Source organism: Geotrypetes seraphini, chromosome 2 (genome assembly GCF_902459505.1).
Source record: "Geotrypetes seraphini chromosome 2, aGeoSer1.1, whole genome shotgun sequence".
Lineage (NCBI taxonomy): Eukaryota > Metazoa > Chordata > Amphibia > Gymnophiona > Dermophiidae > Geotrypetes > Geotrypetes seraphini.
Window position 1 is genome coordinate 437,381,353 of NC_047085.1, and position 24,594 is coordinate 437,405,946.

Below are 24,594 nucleotides of genomic sequence, written 5' to 3' on the forward strand. Positions count from 1 at the left end.
CCTTGAGCAGACGGAAAATTAAACAATGCATGTGATTCTCTCCTATGTTTATAAAATGCTATGAGAAATCCATTGGTCATATAGCTTGGAGCAATACCATACGCAACTTTGTAACAAAGACAACCCAGCTTAAACAAAACATGTGCCTCCACTGGAAGCCAATGCAACTCATGGTAGAAAGGAGTCACATGATCATATTTCTTTAGACCATAAATTAATTTGACTCCTGTATTTTGAATCAGTCTAAGCCGGTGTCAGGTCAAAAGCGCGCCGGGACAAAGGCGTGCCCAGACAATTGAGCGCAGCGCGGAGGTGCGCGCCACTCTAAATTACTGTTTTTAGGGCTCCGACGGGGGGGGCGTGGGGGGGAATCCCCTCACTTTACTTAATAGACATCGCGCCGCATTGTGGGGGCGTTGTGGTGGGTGTGGGGGGTTGTAACCCCCCACTTTTTACTGAAAACTGAACTTTTTCCCTGTTTTTAGGGAAAAAGTTAAGTTTACAGTAAAATGTGGAGGGTTACAACCCCTCAAACCGCCGGCGCGATGTCTATTACGTAAAGTGGGGGGGTTCCCCAACAAAGCCCCCCATTATTTAATAGACATCGCGCCGCATTGTGGGGGGGTGTGGGGGGTTGTTTTTAGGGAAAAAGTTAAGTTTACAGTAAAATGTGGAGGGTTACAACCCCCCAAATCCCCCACAACGCTGACGCGATGTCTATTGAGTAAAGTGGCGGGGTTCCCCCCCCACGCCCCCCCCCCCCCGTCGGAGCCCTAAAAACAGTAATTTAGAGCGGCGTGCGCCTCCGCGCTGCACTCAATTGTCCGGGCGCGCCTTTGTCTTTCGCGCCGTTGTCTATGAACCGTCTAAGCCTAGCCATCTCTTTAAATACATTACTGACCTTTTCTCCTTCTCAACCAACAGACACAAGAGAAGTTCACATTCCAACTTCGTTTCCCCCCCAGTGAGAGGTTGCAAACTGAAAAAAACACCATGAATTCCTTCTCTCACACCAAGCAGCATCATGGGGTAAAGACCTAGAACAATTACTTTCGCCCTCTACTTATGAGGAATTTAGGAAACGTCTAAAAACACACCTGTTCCTAAAACATCTTGACAACTGATCCACTTATCTCTTTCCTCTCAATAGCGACCTACTGTCCTTTTGATCACTTTTCTCCTCCTCAACAATGAATTTCCTGTCTAATTACTTCTCTTTCTTCTTCCCCTCTTGAAGTCAGTCAATTTGTACCTTTGCTTAATCTTTTGTAAACCGCATAGAACTTCACGGTATTGCGGTATATAAGCTGTTATTATTATTATTATTATTCTTGGTACATGTCAAACAGACACTGTTACAATAGTCGAGAAGACTTAGAAGTAACGACTGAACTAAAAGTTAAATGGCCAGAAACTCAAAATATGATTTTATGGTACGCAGCTTCCACAATGTGTAATAACCCTTTTGCACCACAGCATCCACTTGCCTTTTCATGGTCAAGTGTTGATCTACAACAACTCCCAATATTTTAATCGTTGGATTGATCTTATAGAGTGTTGAGTCTATTGTAATTGATGGTTCATGTAAAATTCTAGGGGGAGACGCAACATTAACAACCAACATGAACTTTTGTACCCTCAAGCAACACCTGAATAACAGCAGCTGAAAAATAAACACCTAAGTTTATCATTTATAAACACCTATGAGCAGAAGCCCTAATTATAAAGCGATATGGAGGTTGGTGCAACACTGATTTGCTCGTACAGGGTGTGCCAGCATCCAGCCCATTTCTGGTATAAGAACATAAGAATTGCCGTAACGGGACAGACCGAAGGTCCATCAAGCCCAGTATCCTGTTTTCAACAGTGGCCAACCCTACTGCTGTCCTCAACTCTGCCTTTGCCACAGCTGTTTCAGACATGTTTCCATCCTAGGGAATCATATGATCATACATCTGCAGAATTCTGTGCCTAATTATATAACCCCCTGAAAAGTAGGCAGAGCCCGAGAAGAAGAGAGCAGCCGAAGCAATAAATACTTCTGGAGGAATTTCTCCAGGGCATGAAACTCACTCGCAAGCTGGCAGGTGGAGGAGGAGTAGGACCTCTTCTTTTTTCCATCTATTCTCAATCCCTTAGTGCTCTGATCTCTTCCCATGGTTTTCAGTACTGACAACTCCCAGATCTACCTCTCTACACCAGAAATGTCTACAGAAATCCAGGCCCGAGTCTTAGCCTGCCTGCCTGACATTGCTGCCTGGATGTCTCACTGTCATTTAAAACTGAACATGGCCAAGACTGAACATGGCCAAGACCTAAACCCACTTCTCCTCATCCCCTGTTCTCTATTTCTGTGGATAACCCTCTCATCTTTCCTGTCTCATCAGCTCGCAACCTCGGAGCCATCTTTGATTCCCCTCTCTCTTTCTCTGCACAAATCCAACAGACCGCTAAAGCCTGTCATTTCTCTCTCTATAATATCAACACAAAGGAATCCAACGAAAATTGCAGTATCACCAGCCAAAGCAAAAACAAAAAACAAACTGCAGACTCCTATGTACCAGATGCAGGCATTGTTTATTATACCAAATATTTTATGCAGTTGAAAATACCATCTTATAACAAACCAAGGGACCTGACACGGTCCGTGTTTCAGAAAACACTCCTTCCTCAGAGGTCCATGGTTGCTAAGGTATAAAGTAAACTGCAATAAAAGTGGAGAAGGATACCATACAGACGGCTGTTTTATACTTTTATTGCGGTTTACTTTATACCTTAGCAACCATGGACCTCTGAGGATGGAGTGTTTTCTGAAACACGGACTGTGTCAGGTCCCTAGGTCTTGTCTGACAAATCTGATCAATTTCGTTGACTCGGTGACCAGAGAATTAGATAGAGGATGTACGCTAGATGTGGTGTATTTAGATTTTAGCAAAGCCTTTGACAGTGTTCCCAAAGTGACGGGCTGGGTGAAGAACTGGTTGAGTGGAAGGTGACAAAGAGTAGTGATCAATGGAGATCACTCTGAGGAAAGGGATGTTACCAGTGGTGTGCCTCAAGGTTCTGTTCTTCAGCTTGTTCTTTTTAACATTTTTATAAATGATATTGCTGAAGGGTTGTCGGGTAAGATTTGCCTCTTTGTGGATAATACGAAAATCTGCAATAGAGTAGACATCCTGAATGGTGTGAATAACATGAAGAAAAATCTAGTGAAGCTTGCAGAATAGTCTGGAAATTGGCAGCTAAAATTTAATGCTAAGAAATGCAAGGTCATGCATTTGGGCTGCAAAAAAACAGAGGGAACGGTACAGATTAGGGAGTAAAGAGCTTATGTGCACAACAGAAGAGCGGGACTTGGATGTGACTGTATGTGACGATCTTAAGGTGGCACCGAAAGCTAGAAGGATGCTAGGTTGCATAGGGAGAGGTATGGCTATTAGGAAAAAGGAGGTATTCATGACCCTGTATAAGACTCTGGTGAGACCTCATTTAGAATATTGTGTACAATTCTGGAGGCTGCACCTTCAAAAAGATATAAAAAGGATGGAGTCGGTCCAGAGGAAGGCTACTAAAATGGTGCGTGGTCTTCGTCATAAGGTGTATGGGGACAGCTTAAAGATCTCAATCTATAATCTATACACTTTGGAGGAAAGGTGGGAGAGGGGAGATATGATAAAGACGTTTAAATACCTACGAAATATAAATGCGCATGAGTCGAATCTCTTTAATTTGAAAGGAAACTCTGCAATGAGAGGGCATAGGATGAAGTTAAGCAGTGATAGGCTCCAGAGTATTCTAAGGAAATATTTTTTTACAGAAAGGGTGGTAGATGCATGGAATAGTCTCCAAGAAGAGGTGGTGGAGACAGACTGTGTCTGAATTCAAAAGGGCCTGGGATAGGCACGTGGGATCTCTCAGAGAGAGAAAGAGATAATGGTTACTGTGGATGGGTAGACTGGATGGGCCATTTGGCCTTTATCTGCCGTCATGTTTTCTATGTTTCTAAATTACCTAACCTCTATTTGTTCTTTATGTCTGTTTTAATTAGATTGTAAGCTCTATTGAGTAGGGTTGATTTAATAATTGTCTCTTATATGTTTAATGTGCAGCACTGTGTACATCTAGCAGTGCAATAGAAATGATAAGTATTAGAAGGAATAGGAGCCAAGGCAGTGGCCTATGATGGAAGAGGAACTGCATGTCTGTCTCAGAGTGTGAGCTGTAGATTAGGAACCAGAGAGACCAGGGTTCACATCCTGCTGACTTTTCTTGTGGCCTTGGGCAATTCACTTAACCCTCCAATTCCTCAGGTACACACTTAGATTGTAAGCCCTCTGGGGACAGGGAAATACCTACTGTAGCTGAATGCAATTCATCTTGAACTTCTTCTGAAAAGGTACGTGCTAAATACTAAAAAAAAAATATTACAACCAAATAAGCTATGCGGTATCTGATGTCCTGTGTCAAGGCTTGTGAGAATCTGAGAACAGTGATGGATTTCCACCACCGCATGACTCACATGCCAAGATAGGTATGCAGTGCAGAATATAAGAACAGCCTTACTGGGTCAGACCAATGGTCCATCAAGCCCAGTAGCCCGTTCTCATGGTGGCCACTCCAGGTCCCTGGTACCTGGCTAAAACCCAAGGTGTGGCAATATTCCATGCTACCGATACAGGGCAAGCAGTGGCTTCCTCCATGTCTTTCTCAATAGCAGACTTTGGACTTTTCCTCCAGGAACTTGTCCAAACCTTTCTTAAAACCAGCTACGCTATCCGCTCATACCACATCCTCTGGCAACGCGTTCCAGAGCTTAACTATTTTTTGAGTGAAAAAAAATTTCCTCCAATTGGTTTTAAAAGTATTTCCTTGTAACTTCATTGAGTGTCCCCTAGCCTTTGTCATTTTTGATGGAGCGAAAAATCGATCCACTTGTACCCGTTCTACTCCAGCAGTCATGGGAGAGGCTGAGGAGAAGGAGACAGATCTTGCTAGAGAGAGGTGAAGTTGGGGAAAGACAGACTACAGGAGAGATTGTAGGGAAGGAACAAGTTAGAATATGGATATGATGGGGGGAATGACTTAAATGAGAAAAGCGCTGAGAGAGGGGATGCTGAAGGGGGGATTAAAAGGAAAAAGCTGTTCATAGGGGGAAACCAACAGAATGATGGAGGAAGAGAGATGGGAGGCTGTAGAGAAACAAACACCAGACACAAAAGGTTACACAACTAATGTTTATTCCTTACTACTTAAAACTAACATGCCACAGAATTTTCACTTGGTGTAAACATAAGATAAGATACAAAGCAAATGATGACAGATAAAAAGACCTGTTTGGTGTATCCAGTCTGCCCAAAAGGCAGCTAGAGCTGTATCTACCCACACGGATGGTCTTAGGACTCAAGGATCTCCCATACGAGGAACGGCTAGACAAATTGCAGCTATACTCACTCGAGGAGCGCAGAGAGAGGGGGGACATGATCGAGACGTTCAAGTATCTCACGGGCCGCATAGAGACGGAGGAAGATATCTTCCTTTTCAAGGGTCCCACGACAACAAGAGGGCATCCGTGGAAAATTAGGGGAGGGAAACTACGAGCTGACACCAGGAAATTCTTTTTCACAGAAAGGGTGGTTGATCGCTGGAATAGTCTTCCACTGCAGGTGATCGAGGCCAGCAGCGTGCCTGATTTTAAGGCCAAATGGGATCGTCACATGGGATCTATTCACAGGGCGAAGGTTGGGGGAGGGACATTAGGGTGGGCAGACTAGATGGGCCGTGGCCCTTATCTGCCGTCTATTTCTATGTTACCCCTTCATGCAGGTTGCAGCTCTCGATACTTTGTTTAAAGTATGAAGGTCTTTTAAGTTTTGCTTTGATTCTATTTTCTTTCCGTACAGGGGTCTTCTATTTGTACCCCACATATTTTTGAATTTCATCACTTTTTTGTCTCCATCAGCTCCATCTGGAGGATATTCCAGATATCCACTACCCTTTTCACTGACAAAGTATTTCCTGATGTTACTCCTACGTCTGAAAACTCAATCCATGACCTCTGGTTCTATTTCTGCCCCGTATCTGGAAAAGATTTGTTTGTATATTACCTTTCAACATAAGACTACTGGGTCAGACTAACAGTCCATGTAGCCCAGTATCCTGTTTCTATAGTGGCCAATCCAGGTCACAAATACATGGCAGAAACCCCAGTAGTAGCAAAATTCTAAACTACCAGTCTCAGAGCAAGCATTGGCTTCCCCCATATCTACTATTGAGACAGACTATGGACTTTTCATTCAGGAACTTGTCCAAACCTTTTTTTAAACCCTGCTACGCTAACTGCTGTTACCACATCTTCCGGCAATGAGTTCCAGAGCTTAACCTCAGTCATATCTCCCCTCAGCTGTCCCTTTTCCAAACTGAAGAGCCCTAACCCCTTTAGCCTTTCCTCATATGAGAATTCTACCCCCTTTAACATTTTGGTCACTCTCTTTTGAACCCTAATTCTGCTATATATCTTTTTTGAAATACAGCAACCAGAACTGAATGCAATACTCAAGGTCAGGTCGCACTATGGTGTGATATAGAGAAAATATTGATCTTATTTTCCATTCCTTTCCTAATAATTCTTAGCATCCTGTTTGTTTTTTGCATGCTGCCTACATTGGACAGAAGGTTTCAGTGTATTGTCTATGATGACACCTAGATCTTTTTCTTGGGTGCTGACTCCTAAGGTGGATCCTAGCATCCGGTAACAGTGATATGGATTATTCTTCCCAAAGTGTATCACTTTATGTTATTATTAAAATGAATAATTACTGGATTGTGGGTTCAACATTGCCTTGATAATGAATGTGACTGTTGGGCAGACTGGATGGACCACTCAGGTCTTTATCTGCCATCATCTACTATGTTACATCAACTGGCTCACATTTATCCACGTTTGTACACACCTTCAAAGAAATGAAGCAAGTTCATGAGGCAAGACTTCCCTTAGCCGAACCCATGCCGACTCTGACCCATTAAGCCATGTTTGTCTACATGTTCTGTAATTTTATTCTATAAATTATAATAATTTCCATTATCTTGCTGGGAACTGAAGTTTAATGTTTTGTAATTTCTAGGATCAGCCCTGGAACCTTTTTAAAAAATCAGCATTACACTGGCCATCCTCCAAACTTCAGGTACTACAGATGATTTTAATGACAGATCACTAACAGCAGATCAGCAATTTCATGTTCTAGTTCTTTTGGTATCCTAGGGTGTATACCTTCTGAACCAGGCGATTTATCACTCTAACTTCTCAATTTGGCTCAGTAATTATTCCAGATTTACAGAAATTTCAGTTTCTCCACATCTTGTCCAGAACTGAAGTCAGGCTTATCAGCCTGTAATTTCCTGGATTACCCCTGGAACCCTTTTTACACTGGCCATCCTCCAATCGTCAGGTACTATGGACAATTTTAATGACAGGTTACAGATCACCAGCAACAGATCAGCAATTTCATGTTTAAGTTCTCTTAGTACACTGGAGTGTATACCATCCAGACCAGGTGATTTATCCATTTTTAACTTGTCAATTTGGCTCTGTTCAACTTCCAGGTTCACTAAGATTTCTTTCAGATCCTCCACATCATTACCCTTGGAAACCATTTCTGGTTAAGGTGCATCTCATACATCATATTCTGCAAAGACCAAAGCAAAGAATTAATTCAGTCTCTCCACTATGGCCTTGTCGTCCCTCAGTGCCCCTTTTGCTCCTTCATGATCTAACGCTCCTATGGATTCCTTTAAAGGCTTTTTGCTTCTGATGTACAGTACCTGAAAATGTTGTTACTGTGGGTTTTTGCCTCTGTGCCAAGTTTCTCTTAATTTCTCTTTTAGCCTTCTTCATCAATACTTTACTTGCCAGTGCTTATGGTGCTTCTTATTTTCTTCATTCAGATCCTTTTTCCATTCTTTGTAGAATATTCTTTTGGCTCTAATAGCCTCTTTCACTTCACCTTTCAACCATGCTGGCTGCCATTTGCTCCTTTCTACCTTTGTTAACAAGTAGACTGCCACTGGTCTGGGCTGCCACGATGGTATTTTTAAACAAGGCCCATGCCTGATTTAAAGTCCTAACCTTTGCCACAAATCCTTTTAGCTTCTTTTAAACCATTTTCTTCATTTTATCAGTCACCCTTTAACTCAAATTTGGCCATGTTACTGTATGATCACTTTTCACACCGTTTCCCCTCTCGTATTATCTATCAAGGACAGATCTAAAATAATTCTCCCTTTTGTCGGTTCCTGGACCAGTTACTCTAAGAAGCAGTCTTATTACATCTAGAAATTTTACCTCTAGCATTCCCCGATGTAACATTTATCCAGTCAATATTGGGGTAGATGAAATCATAACCCACTAGTACATACCCCTTTTATAACTTTGAAGCCTCTCATTCATTATACAAAAATTAATATAGGGGAGAAAAAGACCTCAGTTCATCTTCATAGGTCATAAAAAAAAACTCTTCCATATTATAAAGTTCTGTTCTGAAACCTGTATTATTCAATTTTGCCTGTAGCAGTCAGCAATCTTAACGGAACTGATTATCATGGGCAAAATCTGACTTGAACATTTAATGCTGGACTTGCTCTAGGCACTGGCATTGAATATCCAGGTCTTGGCTGGCCAGCGGAGGTTATCTGACTGCTGGCCAATATTCAGATTTGTATCCAGATAATTGGCTAGATAAGGTTTTAACAGCTTTTTTGCACTTAGAGGTCTGAAAATCACAATTCAATAAATCCCAGATTTGTCCAGACTCTTGTCTCTGGACTGCTACAGCACTAACTGTGATGGTCTCATCAGATGTTCAATGGCGCTGTCTGGTTTTGTGCGGCTGAAAATCCAGGGATCACCCTGCCAAAGCAACTGTTATAAATATCAGCCTGTATATTTACAGTATATGTTATGCTGCCACCTGCTGGCATTTTCAGAAAAGTGCATGGGAATTTTCCGCATGAAGTGGATTCTCCATTTTGTGGGCCAGGGCTCTGAATACCCTACAACTCAGACTTGCTTGTCTGCCTTTCCAGAACCTTCAGAAAGTATTGCTTCTTTCCCTGCAAATCAGTAGATATGGATTAGTGACTCAGCAGACATTAGGGCTGACTGGTTCAAGCTACAGTCTTGACAGGAATATCAAAAGCAACCCTCCTCTGTTTGAATGGTAGTGCTTCCCTCTTCCCTACTGTACCTTCCTCAAACCTACTGTATTCTCCACTATGTTTTTTTTCTGTGGAAGTGATCTAGAACAGGGTTGGCAGTAGTTGAAACTGCAGCCTAGTTTTAGATGGGTAATTAACTTGGGGGGAGGGGGTTTCTTCTGATTCACAAATACCATCACTCACTGTCTCTGTGCCAAGGTCAGCTCAGGGCTCCCAGCAGCACCATCACATAGCATAGACAGAGGGCAAGCATTTTGCTCCTGCCCTAAACTAGGCTTAATGGGTCATAGTCAGCATGGGTTTGGCTAAGGGAAGTCTTGCCTCATGAACTTGCTTCATTTCTTTAAAGGTGTGTACAAACATGTGGATAAAGGTGAGCCAGTTGATGTAACATAGTAAATGATGGCAGATAAAGACCTGAGTGGTCCATCCAGTCTGCCCAACAGTCACATTCATTATCAAGGCAATGTTGAACCCACAATCCAATAATTATTCATTTTACTTGCTAAGTTCCATGTAGTGCAGTGGTCTCAAACTCGCGGCCCGCCAGGTCCTATTTTGAGGCCCTCGGTATATTTATCATAAGCACAAAAGTAAAATAAAACAGTTTCTTGATCATATGTCTCTTTAGGTATAAATGACAATATTATTATTAAGACTTAGCCAAAACGAAAGATTTATAAACTATAAAGAGTTTTACCTCATGCAAAATTGTCATTTCTTTAAGACATTAACTATTTTTTCTGAGGCCCTCCAAGTACCTACAAATCCAAAATGTGGCCCTGCAAAGGGTTTGAGTTTGAGACCACTGATGTAAGTGTGTCTAGATTTTCATAAAGCTTTCGACAAAAGTTCCTCATGAGAGACTCCATAGAAAATTAGTCATGGGATAGGAGGCAATGTTCTGTTGTGGATTAGGAATTGGTTATTGGAAAGAAAACAGAGGAATCATTAACTCCTAGTAATTGAATAACTAAGGGGTCCTTTTTCCTAAGGCGCACTAATGAATTAGTGTGTGTTAAGTGCCATTCAACCAATAGCTATATATATGATGGGTTAAGCATCTCTCAATGTTCATTAATTTTTAGCATGCGCTAAATCTGTTATTACACCTCACTAAAAGGACCCCTAAGATATTCTTGACCCCATTTCATCATACAGTAGATTGTATGTTTTTTGAATACTATTACTTGTTTAATAAAGTGGAAGCCTAGAAGTCCAATTTATATGCCAAGCTAAATTTGAGCTGAGCTCTCTGTTTGCCTTCATATAATGCCATTACAAAATGTGATGACAGAACATTTACTTTGAACATACACGAGATATATTGCCATTTTTGGAGACGCAGTATGTATTCCATTCTTAACCGGGATGGAATCCCTAGCAAGGTGGGCTTTCAGACATATTCATCATGAACATGCATGATAAAAATATTTATACATATGTTTTGTCGCGTACTTTCATGATGAATATGTCTGAAAGCCCACCTTTTGAACCAAAAGATTAACTAAACCAGAAAAAAATAAACTGCTAGAAATTTTCACACACACACAAGCCAAATGAACACTGTACTAATGCATATAAACTTTAATCTGAGAACGCTATATAAAAAGAATTAAATAACTAAAGTCATGGAGCCTATCCCTCCCCCCCTTTTTGCAAAACCGTGAAAGCGGTTTTTAGCACCGAATGCTGTGCGTTTCTCTGACGCTCATAGAGTTCCCATGAGCTTAGGAGCAGCGCCCAGCATTCAGCATGCCAGCTGGCGCTAAAAAATGCTTTTGTGGTTTTCTAAAAGGGGGAAGGGTATATGAAGCATCACCACAGGAACTATGGGGACTACTTAAGAGTCCGAAATGGAAGTCATCTAGGAAAGTTAGCAGGAATGCATTAACAGAGTTGTACAGCTCACATGCCTTCCTTCAATTCCATCTATTTTTGTCAGCACACGTTAAGCGAACCAATGTAGGAACTACAGAATAAGCACATAGGTGTAACTAACAAAATATAAAAAGAAAAAAGAAAAAAAAAAAAAAGAGAGAAGAGGAACACCTCTCTCGCAAACATCTGACAAAAATCACATAATCTTCAGTTCACAGAATTTTTTTTTTCATATGAAGTCAATGGCATTGCCTTTCGCTGCAACTTTATTCAAGTGAAATATGTGAAAATATGTATTTATAAATGAAAGTGCTTGACATTATAATTGACTTCTGTGGGCTTGAAAGGAGCTTTGTATGCATGATTTGATTATGTTTTATTTTATGTGATATCCTTTTTTCTTTTGAATTGTTGGATATTGCAAAGTATTCAAAATTATAAATAAAAAAAAAAATAAAAAAATAATTGACTTCTGTTTTTAACCAGGGCCTGAACCAGAACAGAAAAATAATCCTTCAGCTTTTCTATACTAGAAATGAACCTGAACTAATATTTGAACATCTCTGCGCAACTCTGATTAGAGCCGAACAGGGGAAAAGAACTATTGGTTACTGTTTCAGAACTGGAGTGTTCAGATGGAGGTCAGCTGGCGTGTGGTCCGCTGCAGGAACTGGACTAAGAAAGAAAACCAGCCCACTAGTTCTCCGAACTTTTCCTGAATAGTTTTCTTCAAACTGTAAAATGTTGTCTTTAGCCTTGCAAGACATTTTTGTTTTGTTTTGCATAATAAAGCAGTTGACTGTTCACTATTTTCAGTTTCTGTTCATTTGCAACTGGAATCAGACTGCAACATAATTCTGGTAACCAATTTATTTATTTTTATCGGTGTTAACAGGAAATGAACTAGGACTACTTGGTAAAAGCTAAACTCAAATCTGGCGTGAAACAAACAAAAGAAAAGTATAATATAAAGGTTGATGCCCAGAGAGTTTTGTGCTTCACTTCTGCTTTAGGATAGTTTTTACATCAGTTAGGGCTCCTTTTACGAAGGCGCGCTAGGGCCTTAACGCACGGAATAGCGCCCGCTAAAATGCCGTGCGCGTTAGCCGCTACCGCCTCCTCTTGAACAGGCGGTAGTTTTTTGGCTAGCGCACGCTACAGCACGCGCTAATCCGGTGTGTGCGCTAAAAACGTGAGCGCTCCTTTGTAAAAAGAGCCCTTAATTTTGAATATTACTAGTTTATTAAGCTAGAAATAATAATAATAAAAAAAAAAGTCACGAGGAAGTGCTGACATGTAAATTATCAAAATCTTTAGACATAGCTCACCAGTATAAGTCTAATGCCATCATACCTTTTCTTTGCCACTGGCTTCTCTAGCTACTGTAGAGCCCTGAAATAAAAAGAAGAAATATAATGTTCAATGTTTTTTTAAAACGCACCTAAATTCTTTATTTTTACAATTTTATTTTACAGATTTATATTCTGCTTTTCTATAAAAGTTCAAAACAGAAAATCACTCAAGCTTAAGAGCAAGAAAACTATTAATTTAAGACAAACCAACAAATTAATGACAAATAAAGCATCCAGTAAAAATAATTAAGGAGGTCTTTTACCATGGCGTGCTAGCTGATTTAGTACGCACTAAATGCTAATGCGCCCTTTATATTCTACAGACACGTTAGCATTTAGCGCGCCTTAGTAAAAGTCCCCCTAAGTTATAAAAACCCAAAATATAAACAAAATCTAAAATAATGTGAAAGGACAATGTAAATAGACAAGCCAATAAAATTTGACATATATTTCAACCCTGACACTGAAAACTCTAGTGATCTTAACTTGACAACTGTTTGTTGAAAAGCTTCTTGGTAGGTACTTGACCCTAGCACAACTGCGCCACCTCTGTTCCTTTCCCTTTGGCGGTTCACCTGCTTTTACCCTCCAGCTCAACTCTCCCCCCATGCAAACTCACCATCTGTGCCTGAAATTATCCCTACACCATCCTCCAGCGCTTGTTCAACCACTGCATCCTTTCATCACTCAGCGTATCAAGTGCTCTTTCTTCAGGAGCCTTTCCATCCTCCGTCAAATAAGCAGGAGTGCCTCCAGTTCTAAAAAAGCACATTCCTAATTATCACCTGCCTTTCATGTCCCTGGGCCCCTAGACTATGATGACTGTCCTCAAATGTCTGTGTTTCAATTGCCTTTCATCGTGGATCATTTCTACTCCTCTCTGGGTTTCAGAATTTCATCTTGACAAAAACAGTAGTATAGTCTCACTCTTCTCTGCCCTCTTGTATGCATCACACTATGTCATCTCCTAGTGGTCCTTTCACATGCACAAAAAAGACCTTAAGTGGCAAATTCTGTAAAAGATGTCTGTGTGTTAGGCATTGTTTAGACGTCCAGCAGCACAACGCTTAGCGCAATTCTATTAAGCACAGACGCACAATAGAGAATCACACTCAGCGAATTTAAGCGCGTCTATATAGTTAGGTGTGCTTTATAGAATCGCCTTTTAGGAATTGCATAGGCGTCTTCACAATGTCTATTATGTTGTCGTATTTTAGCATTATGATGTCATTAGAATGATAATTTTATATTGGTGTTTTACATTAAAATTGTACGCAGTAAAATGGCGTGCATAAGGCAGCCCAATTTTATAGAAGCACCACTATTATATTTTATTTATCTTTTAATTATTTATATTTGGCTACTTTATCATATTTCCCTTCTGTCCTGCTGGGCTCAAGGGGATTAAGTGACTTGCCAGGGTCACAAGGAGCAGTGAAGGCCCACAACCTCAGGGTACTGAGGCTGTAGCTCTAACCACTGCACCACACATACTCAGATATTAAATCACATGTCAATTCAAAAGCCAAGCTTATATCCTTTTGATTCATAAGCAATCATTTCTCTAGGATAAATGTCAAACATGCACCTTCAACACTTGTCCAGTTCCTCTTTTGGCCTCTGTGTTCCTCAATCATGAAAAACATGAAAATATATATATATACGTGGAGGGACATAATCGAAAGGGACGTCTAAGTCTGTTTTTGTCTAAGTCACAAGTTGTCCAAAGTAAAAAACAACCTAGGACACATTTTTGAAAAATACTCCAAAATTTTTTTTGTTTCGAAAATCATCAAACTATAAGTCCTGCTGATCTGATCTTCCAAGTCACTAAATCGTCCATCTTTATACTACATTTTCGTCCAACTTTTCGTCCAAATCAAAAACGCTTAGAACAAGTCCTGTTGGACGTGGGAGGGGCAAGCAAAGTGATGGACTGAACACCCAGACATGCCACCTAAATAGTGGGGTACCTTACAGGATAGTGCTATGAACTTTACAGAAAGGGTGCCATGTCTTCTCCTCACTACAGCTCCCTTATAGGTCATGGTGAGCCCCCCAAACCACCTCCAGAATCCCCTAGACCCACTTATCTACCACCCCAATAGCCCTTATGTCTGCAGGAGCCACTTAAATGCAAGTAAAAAAGGGTTTTGGGAGTATATAGGGGAGTTCACATGTTTAAGTATCAAGGCAGTGATTACAGGGGCTTATGGACATGGGTCCTCCTCTCTACAGGTCCCTAACCCTCCCCCTCCCCCAAGCCGCCTCTTTGCTAGACGACTAGGCTTTCCTATGCCAGGCGATGATGGTCTGGAGGCTGAATTTTAAAGGTGTGATTAATATTTTTATGGGGGTGGGGGGGTTGATGATCACTGAGATAGTGTGTGGGGGTCTGTTTTATGTGTTTGCAGTGCTTATCTGGTGACTTTAGGTGAGTTTTTGTGACTTAGACCATGTTTTACATGGTCTAAGTCACAACGTCCAAGTTCCATCGATCGTGCGCTGTATAACTTTCGGTTATACATGCTGTACGTCTAGGTCTAAGCCGGCCCACGTCCCACCCTCGACACTCCTCCCGAAATGCTCCATTTAGCTTTGGTCATTCAGCGGCACTATGTAGGCCTAGGTCACTTAGAAATACGTCCATAACCCGTTTTTATTATCGGCACTAGGACTTATTTGGGAAATGTTTGTCCAAGAGCCGATTTAGGCCGGTTTTTGAACGTTTTTCTCTTTCGATTATGAGCCCCATATTGCATACTAAACCTAGTTTTTGGTGTAAAGAGGACTCCTCTTTGATAATAATGGAAAATTAAATTTAATAATGCATTACTCAAGCAAAGTACATGATAAAATGTATTGCATACTAAACCTCATCCCCAAAGTTTAAGAAAATAAGAAGAGAAACCCTACTCACAATGCTTGTGGCTCAGAGCAAGTAGACATGTTTGATGCACAATCTCAACATCATTGTGATATCATCAATATCCACCTAGATGGCAGGTGATATTTTTTAGTGACATTCTGCATTATTAAACATCTTTTTCCATTATTATTTTTTTATTTATTTATAAGATTTTCAATTTTACATACAAGCATTGATTTTTGCTACTTGCTACAGATCTAGAAATTACTTACAATATAACATATAAAGGAAACAATTAACGAACTCTTATTTAGTCCACAAAAATGAGGATCAGGAAAGAAATAAACTTCCAATCTGAAATAATAAAAATTAACTTAAGGTCACGGCATTAGATTCCCGTACTACAGTCAGATGGAAGGTCATACATCACTAGACATGGTTACCAGCCTTTCTTATGATCCAATAAATTCTAAAAGTTGTTTAGGCTCAAAGGAAATAAAATTCTTATCTTGATAAGATATATAACACTTCACAGGAAATTTAACAAGAAATGTAGCCCCCAGAGCCAGAATTCTTGGCCTCAAGGACAAGAACTCTTTCCTACGTCTCTGGGTTTTCTGAGCATGATCTGGAAAAACACGAACATTTGAGCCTAAGAACTTATCATTTATATGATGAAAACACAAGTGGAGGATAAATTCCTTATCACTCTCCAAGGCTGCGTTAACAGCATGGTAGTTCTATGAGTGACAACCTCAAGAGAATTTTCCAGAAATGAAGACAAATTCATATCCACTGCTCTATCTACAGGAATTTCTGTAGGAGTAGATTCCCCTTGTCGGTGTCTTTATATTCAAATAATAAGCTCTAACAATTGGAGGTAAATTTTCTGATGGAATGGCCAAAGTTTCACGAAAATAGTTTCTAGCCATCTTAACTGGTGATATAATAGGGCACTTTGGAAAATTCAAAAATCTTAAGTTATTTTTCCTCAGTTGGTTTTCGAAATTCTGCATCTTACGCGAAACATAAGATCTCTCTTTGACCAGTTCCATTTGCACTTTCTTTACATCATTCAAATTATTTTCTTGATTCTCCAACTTTTCACTCAAATTAGTTAGAAGTACTCCCTGTTGTTCCACCTTGGAAAAGACAGTTCCGTAGTCTGTTTTAATAGTAGAAAAACTCAATTTAAGGTTGGAGTCCATGACTGATACGGCCTGCCACAGCGCCTCCATATCTATTTTTTCTGATTTCTTCATCTCCCCAAAGCTAATAACATTCCCTCCCAAAGCGCCTCTCACCTCCTCCTCTGTGTTGCAGGGAGACTGCTGATGATTCTCATCTCCACCTTGTTCCAAAGGTTCAGTAGAAATGTCCCTCCTGTACTGGGGTCAAGCTCTCCCTCTTGGGGCTGCAGGACTTCAGACATTCCCTGCACTGGAGTACTTCCGGGTTGGGGAGGAACCAGCCTCTGCTCTTGGCTTAATGAAGCCTGGCTCGCTGTGCTAAGGCACCCAAAGATTCCGGGTTCTCCCCCGAGGTAGTTCAGGTCACTTCACCCGAACGGGCATAGACGTTCGTAAGCGTCGTCTGGACCAGTCGTTGAGGGGACTCCACCGCTGGAGGGGCAAAGTGGGGGACTCCCTTTCTCTTCCCCATATCACTGCCGGGAAAGAGACTCGCAAACGCGGCACCAGGTGAGACAAGCGGCACAGCTCGTTCAGGCATCCGCTCCTGACGCCATCTTGATCCTCATGTCATCTTTTTCCATTATTATTAAAGAGGAGTTCTCTTTACCCCCCAAAAAATAGAAGCCCTGTTCATCTATATGTGGACACTTAAGTGATGCCTAAGTCGCACCCAACTAATGCCCAAAAGTAGACCTGGCTTTGCAACACCTACATTTTAGGCAAAAATATAGACGAGTTAAGACGCTCATCACTATGTGATTCTTAAGTGGACGTCCATATTAAAACCATGCCCACATCTATCATGTTAGGCGCTTTTCCCTATGAAATTCTGGATGCCTATTTTGTGAATTGCGCACAGCCTTTGGATGTCTAACTTTCAATTATTGCTTGTTAAAATCGTTACTTGGGCTTCTTATCTAATTTATTTGGACACCTAAGTTCCTGGTTGTCCACATTATGGATGCCTAACTTTAGGCGTCTTTTACAGAATTTGCTGCTAAAAGTCTATTGAATATTACCTGTACAGTGCTGTGTACACCTTTCAGCGCTAAAGAAATGATAAATAGTAGTAATAGTAATGAACAAAAAAATTTGTTTGGCTTTTTTTCCAATTGCTCCCAAATGACGAATATCTTTTTGGAACAGTCCTTACGAAGGTAACCTTAACTATGAGGTTACCCACTGTGTATCACAAAGCAAATTACATGGTAGTAGTCTAATGGGTAGTGGTGAGCTTTGATCCTGGCAAATTGGGTTCAATTCCCACTGTAGCTCCTTGTGACCTTGGACAAGTCACTTAACCCTCCAATGCTCTAGGTACAAAAACTTCCTCTAACAACTTAGATTGTAAGCCTACTAGGGACAGAGAGAGTACCTGCAGAAGATGTGTACAGTACTGTGTACATCTAGAAGTGGTATAGAAATGATTATTATTATTAGTAGTAGGTAAACTAAAGACATTAAGAAGGAGATCCCTTTCCCAAACAATACCATACTGATTTACTCCTGGGAGAATTCTGCCCCTTTCTATTGCACACACACCTCATCTACCTTTTATTCCAGCCCCACATACAGTCCACCCCCTCTTTTTCTCTCTTTGTGAGAGTTGCTACAGAGTTGCACATCCAGCTGTTTTCTCCTCCTCTGCCATCCTGGGCCCCAACTGTTCTTTTGAGCTGGGTGGGCCTCCTTACAGCTATATGGTTTAAAGAAGGTCTCAAAGTCCCTCCTTGAGGGCCGCAATCCAGTCGGGTTTTCAGGATTTCCCCAATGAATATGCATGAGATCTATGTGCATGCACTGCTTTCAATTCATCTACAGAGCCGAGAATACAAAATTGACCAAACCATAAAGATTCTGGGGGTAACACTTGACAAACACCTAACCCTGGAAAACCACACAAACCTACTGTTTAAAAAATGTATCTCGGTCCTCTGGAAACTTCGCACTATTAAAAAATGTTTTGATGAAAAGTCCTTATGTTTACTAGTACAATCATCCATCTTAAGCACCTTAGATTACTGTAACATCATATACCTAGGAGTTTATAAAAAGAACCTCAACAAGCTGAGATTAATTCAGAACATCGCGATCCGACTAATCCACGGTTTAAAAAAATGGGAACACATTTCCCCTTATTATCAGAAACTCCACTGGCTACCCGCAGAATCCAGAGTTCTCTTCAAGTTTGCTTGTTTTTGCTACAAAGCTGTCTTTGGGATTCTTCCATCTTACCTAATCTCCCAGTTCTCCCCCAACGAGTCCAACAAGAGCACTCGCAGAACAAACCTATTTAATTACCCCTCCTTGAAATCTTACCAATACAAAAAGTTTCTAGATAGAATGTTATCATTCCAGGCAGCTAGGCTGAACACATGGCTTGGAAAGCCCATACTTGAGGCCACTACATACGCAGACTTTAGAAAATCCCTGAAAACTCGACTGTTTAACAAATTCTAAATTCCCATACCCAACTCTTCCTCGCCATGACCATTTCACCTCGCCCCCTAATTCCAAGGTCCGAAACTAATTATACTTTTCACCTTGAATCTCATGTACTGACTAAACGTATCTTTATTGTAAACCGTTTCTATCCCATGTACTGTCAAATGTATCTTTATTGTAAACCGCTTCGAACTTCACGGTATAGCGGTATATAAGAAATAAATTATTATTATTATCCCTGGTTTAAAGGAACGGCTGGGGACAAAGGTGTCGGAGCAGGCAGAAGAGGGTCTCTGGCTACCCAAGCCACTGTACCTAGAGAGAGGAGGGAAATGCATCAAACAGAAAACCAAGCTGCTGCATTTGTACAAATGGAAGCTGGAATGGGGAACCAGCTCCATATTCCTCCCTGCACAGAAGCAAGGAGAGGAAAGATAACAAGAGCACGCCTGAGAAAACAGTAGAGACCGGAGGAGTGTCTCAGGAGAAATCTGTAGGACAAAGAAACTTCAGTAACAGTGAGTCTATGGGGGTGGGGAGGGACCACCTAAAAGGACTTTGTACCTCAAGCTCAAGGCAAAGCAGCTCTCCTCTGGAGATGGGGGTCAAGAGAAAAGATTTGCAAAGGACATTTTTCCAGAGCCTCTACCGAGGCAGAAGACTACTACTGATGACATTTAAAATTACTCTATTCTGCTAGACACTTCCAACCTCTTGTTGAATGAAGCTGTGAAATATTTGAATAAAGCCTTTTTCTCCACTATTTTTTGTTTAAAATGATTACTTTTTTGGTTATTGCAGCTTTTCCATTGTCATTATTTAAGAGTAATCTTTTATAGATTTTCTATTTTGGTTTGCTCTTTTCCCTGTGTGGCAGCTATTCTATGTACTATTGTCAGAAAATAAAAGAAAAATGGACTTAGGCCAGGTTCTCAAAAACCCGCGTTAAAAAGCGACAGTCTGCTAATGCAGCTGTTTTGACAGCGAATCGAAAAAAGCAAGACATTCTTTAAAAATCACGCATGCAAATGAGGTCGGCGAACAGCAGGGAAGGTTCGCTATATTTGTGTGTGCTCATCGCTGGTAATAGCGATGGTCACATGCACAGAAAAAACGTGTCAAGAAAAAACAAAACAAAAACACAACAACAGCATGAGAGAAGCCCATACTCTCCCGTTGCCCTGAAATCCCAGCCGCATGCCACCCACTACCCCCTTGCAGCGGGAGATGCCCATCCTCTACTGCTGCCCTAAAATCCCGGCTGCGTGCCACTCCCCTACCTCTCTGCAGCGGGAGAGATGCCCACACTCTCCCGTTGCCAAGAAATCCCAGTTGCACACTCTCCCGCTGCAAGGAAATCCCAGCCACGCATCCCCCCGCAGCATGAGAGATGCCTACTCTTCCGCACTGGCAAGTGACCCCCCCACCACAGAACACCTCCCCCCCACCTCCAATGCTCCCTTCTTCTTACCTCCAAATTGATGCACGGAGGGACGCGGACTCCCTCCTCCCAGAAGTCCTGCGTCATCAAAAATGGGTCCTCCCCTCCCTGGTACATCTTGGTATGTACCGGGGAGGGACCTGAGGCTCTGATTGGCTCAGGTTGTTTAAGGCCTCTCCCATGGGAGGGGCCTTCTACAACCTGGGCCAATCAGAACCTCAGGCCCATCCCCAGATGCACTGGGAAGGGGCCTAAGGCTCTGATTGGCCCAGATGCCGCATGAGAGGGGCCTTAGGTGTCTGGGCCAATCAGAGGCATGGGGTGGGCCTTAAACAACTTGGGTCAATCAGAGCCTCAGGTCCCTCCCTGCTGCATCCCGAGATGCACCTGGGAGGGGAAGGCTCATTTTCAATGATGCAGGACTTCTGGGAGAAGGGAGTCCGTGTCCCTCTGTGCATACATTTGGAGGTAAGGGGCATCTTAGGTGAGGTGGGAGAGAGTGGGCATCTCTCCCGCTGTGTGTGTGTGGGGGGGGAGGGGGGTGTTGTGATGCAGTGGGAGAGAATGGGCATCTCTCCCGCTGCATCACAACACAGGCTTTCTAATAGTCTCTCACACTGACTGGCACCCCTGGACCAGTCGCTTTTAGAAAGTGGCTCGGCATTTTTAAGAATCCACTGGAGGTCTCATTTCAATGTTGAAGAGCCCATTTGCATGTCATTGACAGAGACTGCTAGAAAGCTCGCTATTGACAGAGATAGTCTGTTTTTATAATCACCGCCCACTACTCCAGACACCTGCTTGCTACTCTACTAGAATGTCCCATAATATCTGCAGCTGTCATAGAGGCTAGTATGTACTGTTTCTTTCACATCTTTGTGGGGGGGCGGTGACTACTGGGGGAGTGTGGGGGGGGGGGCATGCTTTTATCCCTCCAGTGGTCATCTGATCACTTTGGGTACCTTTTGGCACTTAGATGCTTTGAAAACAGGTCTAACTCCAAATCTAATTTAATCTTTGGTTTATATAGCGGGTCATCTCCCAGTGGAGCTCGACTCGGTTCACATGTAATTAAGACTAGAGTACATAGCAGAAAACATAGGAGAAGGAAGAACTAATTAAAAACTAAAGTACATAAGAAAAGCATAAGAAAAATAACTATAATATCATTTTGTTGAGGCTGTAGTTAAACCATGTAGTTAAATGTCCAAATGACACCCTGGGCATCTTGCATAAAGGTTTGATTATCACTGCAAAATGTCAAGTGCTGAGCCCGCCCAAAACATGCCTCTTACATGCCCTGCAAAATGTCTAAAAATATAGTTTCAAAGATTGGCATGTGGACATTTTGGCAATTAAACTGTCAAAGTGCCAGTTTATTCCAGTTTTTGGATGTCTATTTGTTTTTGAAAATGAGCCCTATAGCATTTAGATAATGTAAAACAAAGAGAAGTATTAGCTTAGTTCACAGAGACTAAGGAATGAAATCTGATCAGGTCAGGGGAAGAAAAGCTGTTTTCCCGTTTACTAATGTGCAAAAATGTCATACTAATTATCTATTACTAACCTCCAGGAATCAAGGGGAACCCGCAAGCAAGCTTACATTTCAGCTTAAAGTTATAAGAAAAGGAAGTGGGTCCAAGTGGCAAGCACAGCTGCTGTACTGTTTCACAACTTATATGATGAATGTTCAGACACACCGATCAGGTGAAACTGATCCAGGGATATGGTAAATTATATTTGACTGGTAAAGAAACTGTTTGCCCTTGTATAACAACTGATCAGAGTTCTGCTTTATTTTCTATCTACTGAGATGGACAGATCCACACTGAAGATTGGACTCTGTGTTTAGTCATTTAAAGGGTAACTTTATAACAAAGTGCCTTGTAATAAGATAAAAAAGAGCATGGTTTGTAAAGGAAACAAGACACCTATGTTTCTTTATATAATAAGCTCTTGCAATTAGCCCAAATGGCACACAAATTCTCTTGTATAAATTTATGAAGCATGTGAGGACATCACAGCTCTACTGTGCTGTTCAAATTACACCCCTTGAAGCAATAGCATTAGTGCACATAATTATATGTTTTTCGCCCCACAACTTTTAAAGAAACCCCCTTGCATGTTTGAATCATGCTTAGGGCATAGAAAATTCTTTAACCTGCCCCCCCCTCCTACAAAAAACACTTATCCTTGACAAAATCTAATTAACTGAAAGCACTGTCTCCAGGATTGGAGACCTAAGTACTTTTGTAAAGAAAATGGCTGTACTTCATTGGTGGCTTTCCCAGGTGAACTGAGCAGACCACATGTGGCCACAATAGAGGTCTGCACAGGAATGGGGATCCTGGGGATTCCCCCCAGATCCACAGGACTTCCCCGCAGGGACCCCCCCAGGTCCAAGGGACTCCCATGGGGATGGACGCTGTTTCTCCAGGGTTCCCACAAAAATGCTGGCCTACATTTGTTCCAATGTTTCCTCTAAGCTTCTTCGATCCCTCAGCACACCAGTTTCTCATTACTACTCACATGAGAGAGCTCTGTACATGCACCAATCAGGGAGACAGAGCTGAAGCTTGATGGCCAATCATGAGCACTTCCTTGTAGAAGTTCTCCTGATTGGCCATTAAGCTCCAGTCGTTTTCCCAGATTGGTGGATATGCAGAGCTCTCCCAGTAGTAAGCCTTGGCGTGAGTCCTCCCCTCAAGAAACTTGTTAGCTCAAGCCTGTCACCTCTCACTACGGCTGTGCAGAGGAGTGTGGGAGAGACTTGGCAGCATAACTGTGCAGCTTCGAAGCCAGACTACCTTGCATTAAACTTCTTCAGCCCAGTAGGTACCAACATTAAATATGTAACTTAAAAAAAGAAAAGAAAAGAGCGAAGGGGGAGAGAATTGCTGCACAAGGCATCTTCTTTCTGTTCATCAAATTCTGCCTTAAATCTACTTCCTTGGGATAGCATTTTGTTGATATGCCAACCTCACCCGACTGGGGAGATGGAGGGGAAAGGGGTATTGGTTTTATGCCTGTTCTGGCAGATGTCTGTCTTTGTTTTGAATTTTCAGTAAAACTTAATTAAAACTAAAATCAGTAATTGCTGCTTTTTATGGGGACAGGTAATTTTTATGGGGGAGGGAATTCCTCATGGGGATGGGCGGAGACAGAGAGAATTCCTAGTGGGGACGGAGGAGATTCTGGCAGGAACGGATGGGGATGGGCAGAATTCTGGCGGAGGCAGGTGGGATTTCTGGCCCCGCACAACTCTCTAGGCCACACTGTTGTTCACTGGAAGCCTATATTCAGGTCAGCAGCTATAATGTGCCACACCATCAACACCCATCTCAGAACAATAACAGAAGTTTGAACAACAAACATAGCTCAGGCAGTTTTCTATAATAAACACTGACATTTTAATTAAAATGAAATCAAATCCATGGTTTCTTAATTGGTGTAATCTCTCCCAAATTGTTGATCCTTTTCTCTTTACAAAACAAACATTCTAAATGCCATCGTTTGTTGTAGAAGACTATGGGGTCCTTTTATCAAGCTGCGGTAGGGGTTTAATGCGCGTTAAATTGCCTGCCGCGCTAGCCGCTAATGCCTGCATTGAGCAGGCATTAGTTGTTTAGCCGGCCGCGGGGGTTAGCGCATGATGAAATGTCTGACGCGCTAACCCCGCTAGCGCGGCTTGATAAAAGGACCCCTATAAGAGGAACATTTTTTTTTTTTTTAAGTTTGTTGACTCAGAACCATATTGCTAACAGCTATTTTATTTCTGTAAATGGCTCTGCTCTTGTGCAACTGGATCCACTAGGCTTTGCATTTTGATGAGGGGTGTGCTGCCATTTTACACCACTACGAAAACATCAATATTATTAGCTGTATCGTTTTAGGTTTCCCATCTGAGATATTGTTTTTGCTATTTATGTTGGTTTAGCATGAGCAACATCATAGTAACATAGTAGATGACGGACCCGAATGGTCCATCTAGTATGCTTAACCTGATTCAATCAAAAAATTTGTTGGGGTTTTTTTTTTTTTTTTTTTTCTTCTTCTCCTTAGCTATTTCTGGGCAAGAATCCAAAGCTCTGCTCGGTACTGTTCTTAGGTTCGAACTACTGAAATCTCCGTCAAAGCTCACTCCAGTCCATCTACACCCTCCCAGCCCATCCTCTACCAAACGGCCATATACAGACACAGACT

The 24,594-nt window shown here is 41.7% G+C and overlaps 1 protein-coding gene across 3 annotated transcripts in view; it reads right to left on the reverse strand.

Annotated features, from left to right (window-relative positions):
* The window catches only part of PIP4K2A (phosphatidylinositol-5-phosphate 4-kinase type 2 alpha), a 463,092-nt gene that overhangs the window by 77,862 nt on the left and 360,636 nt on the right, over window positions 1–24,594 (reverse strand). For all 3 annotated transcript variants that reach the window (XM_033931331.1, XM_033931333.1, XM_033931332.1), the window contains exon 6: window positions 12,445–12,483. In XM_033931331.1, the coding sequence (XP_033787222.1) occupies window positions 12,445–12,483 (39 nt within the window). The remainder of the gene's footprint in view (window positions 1–12,444; window positions 12,484–24,594) is intronic.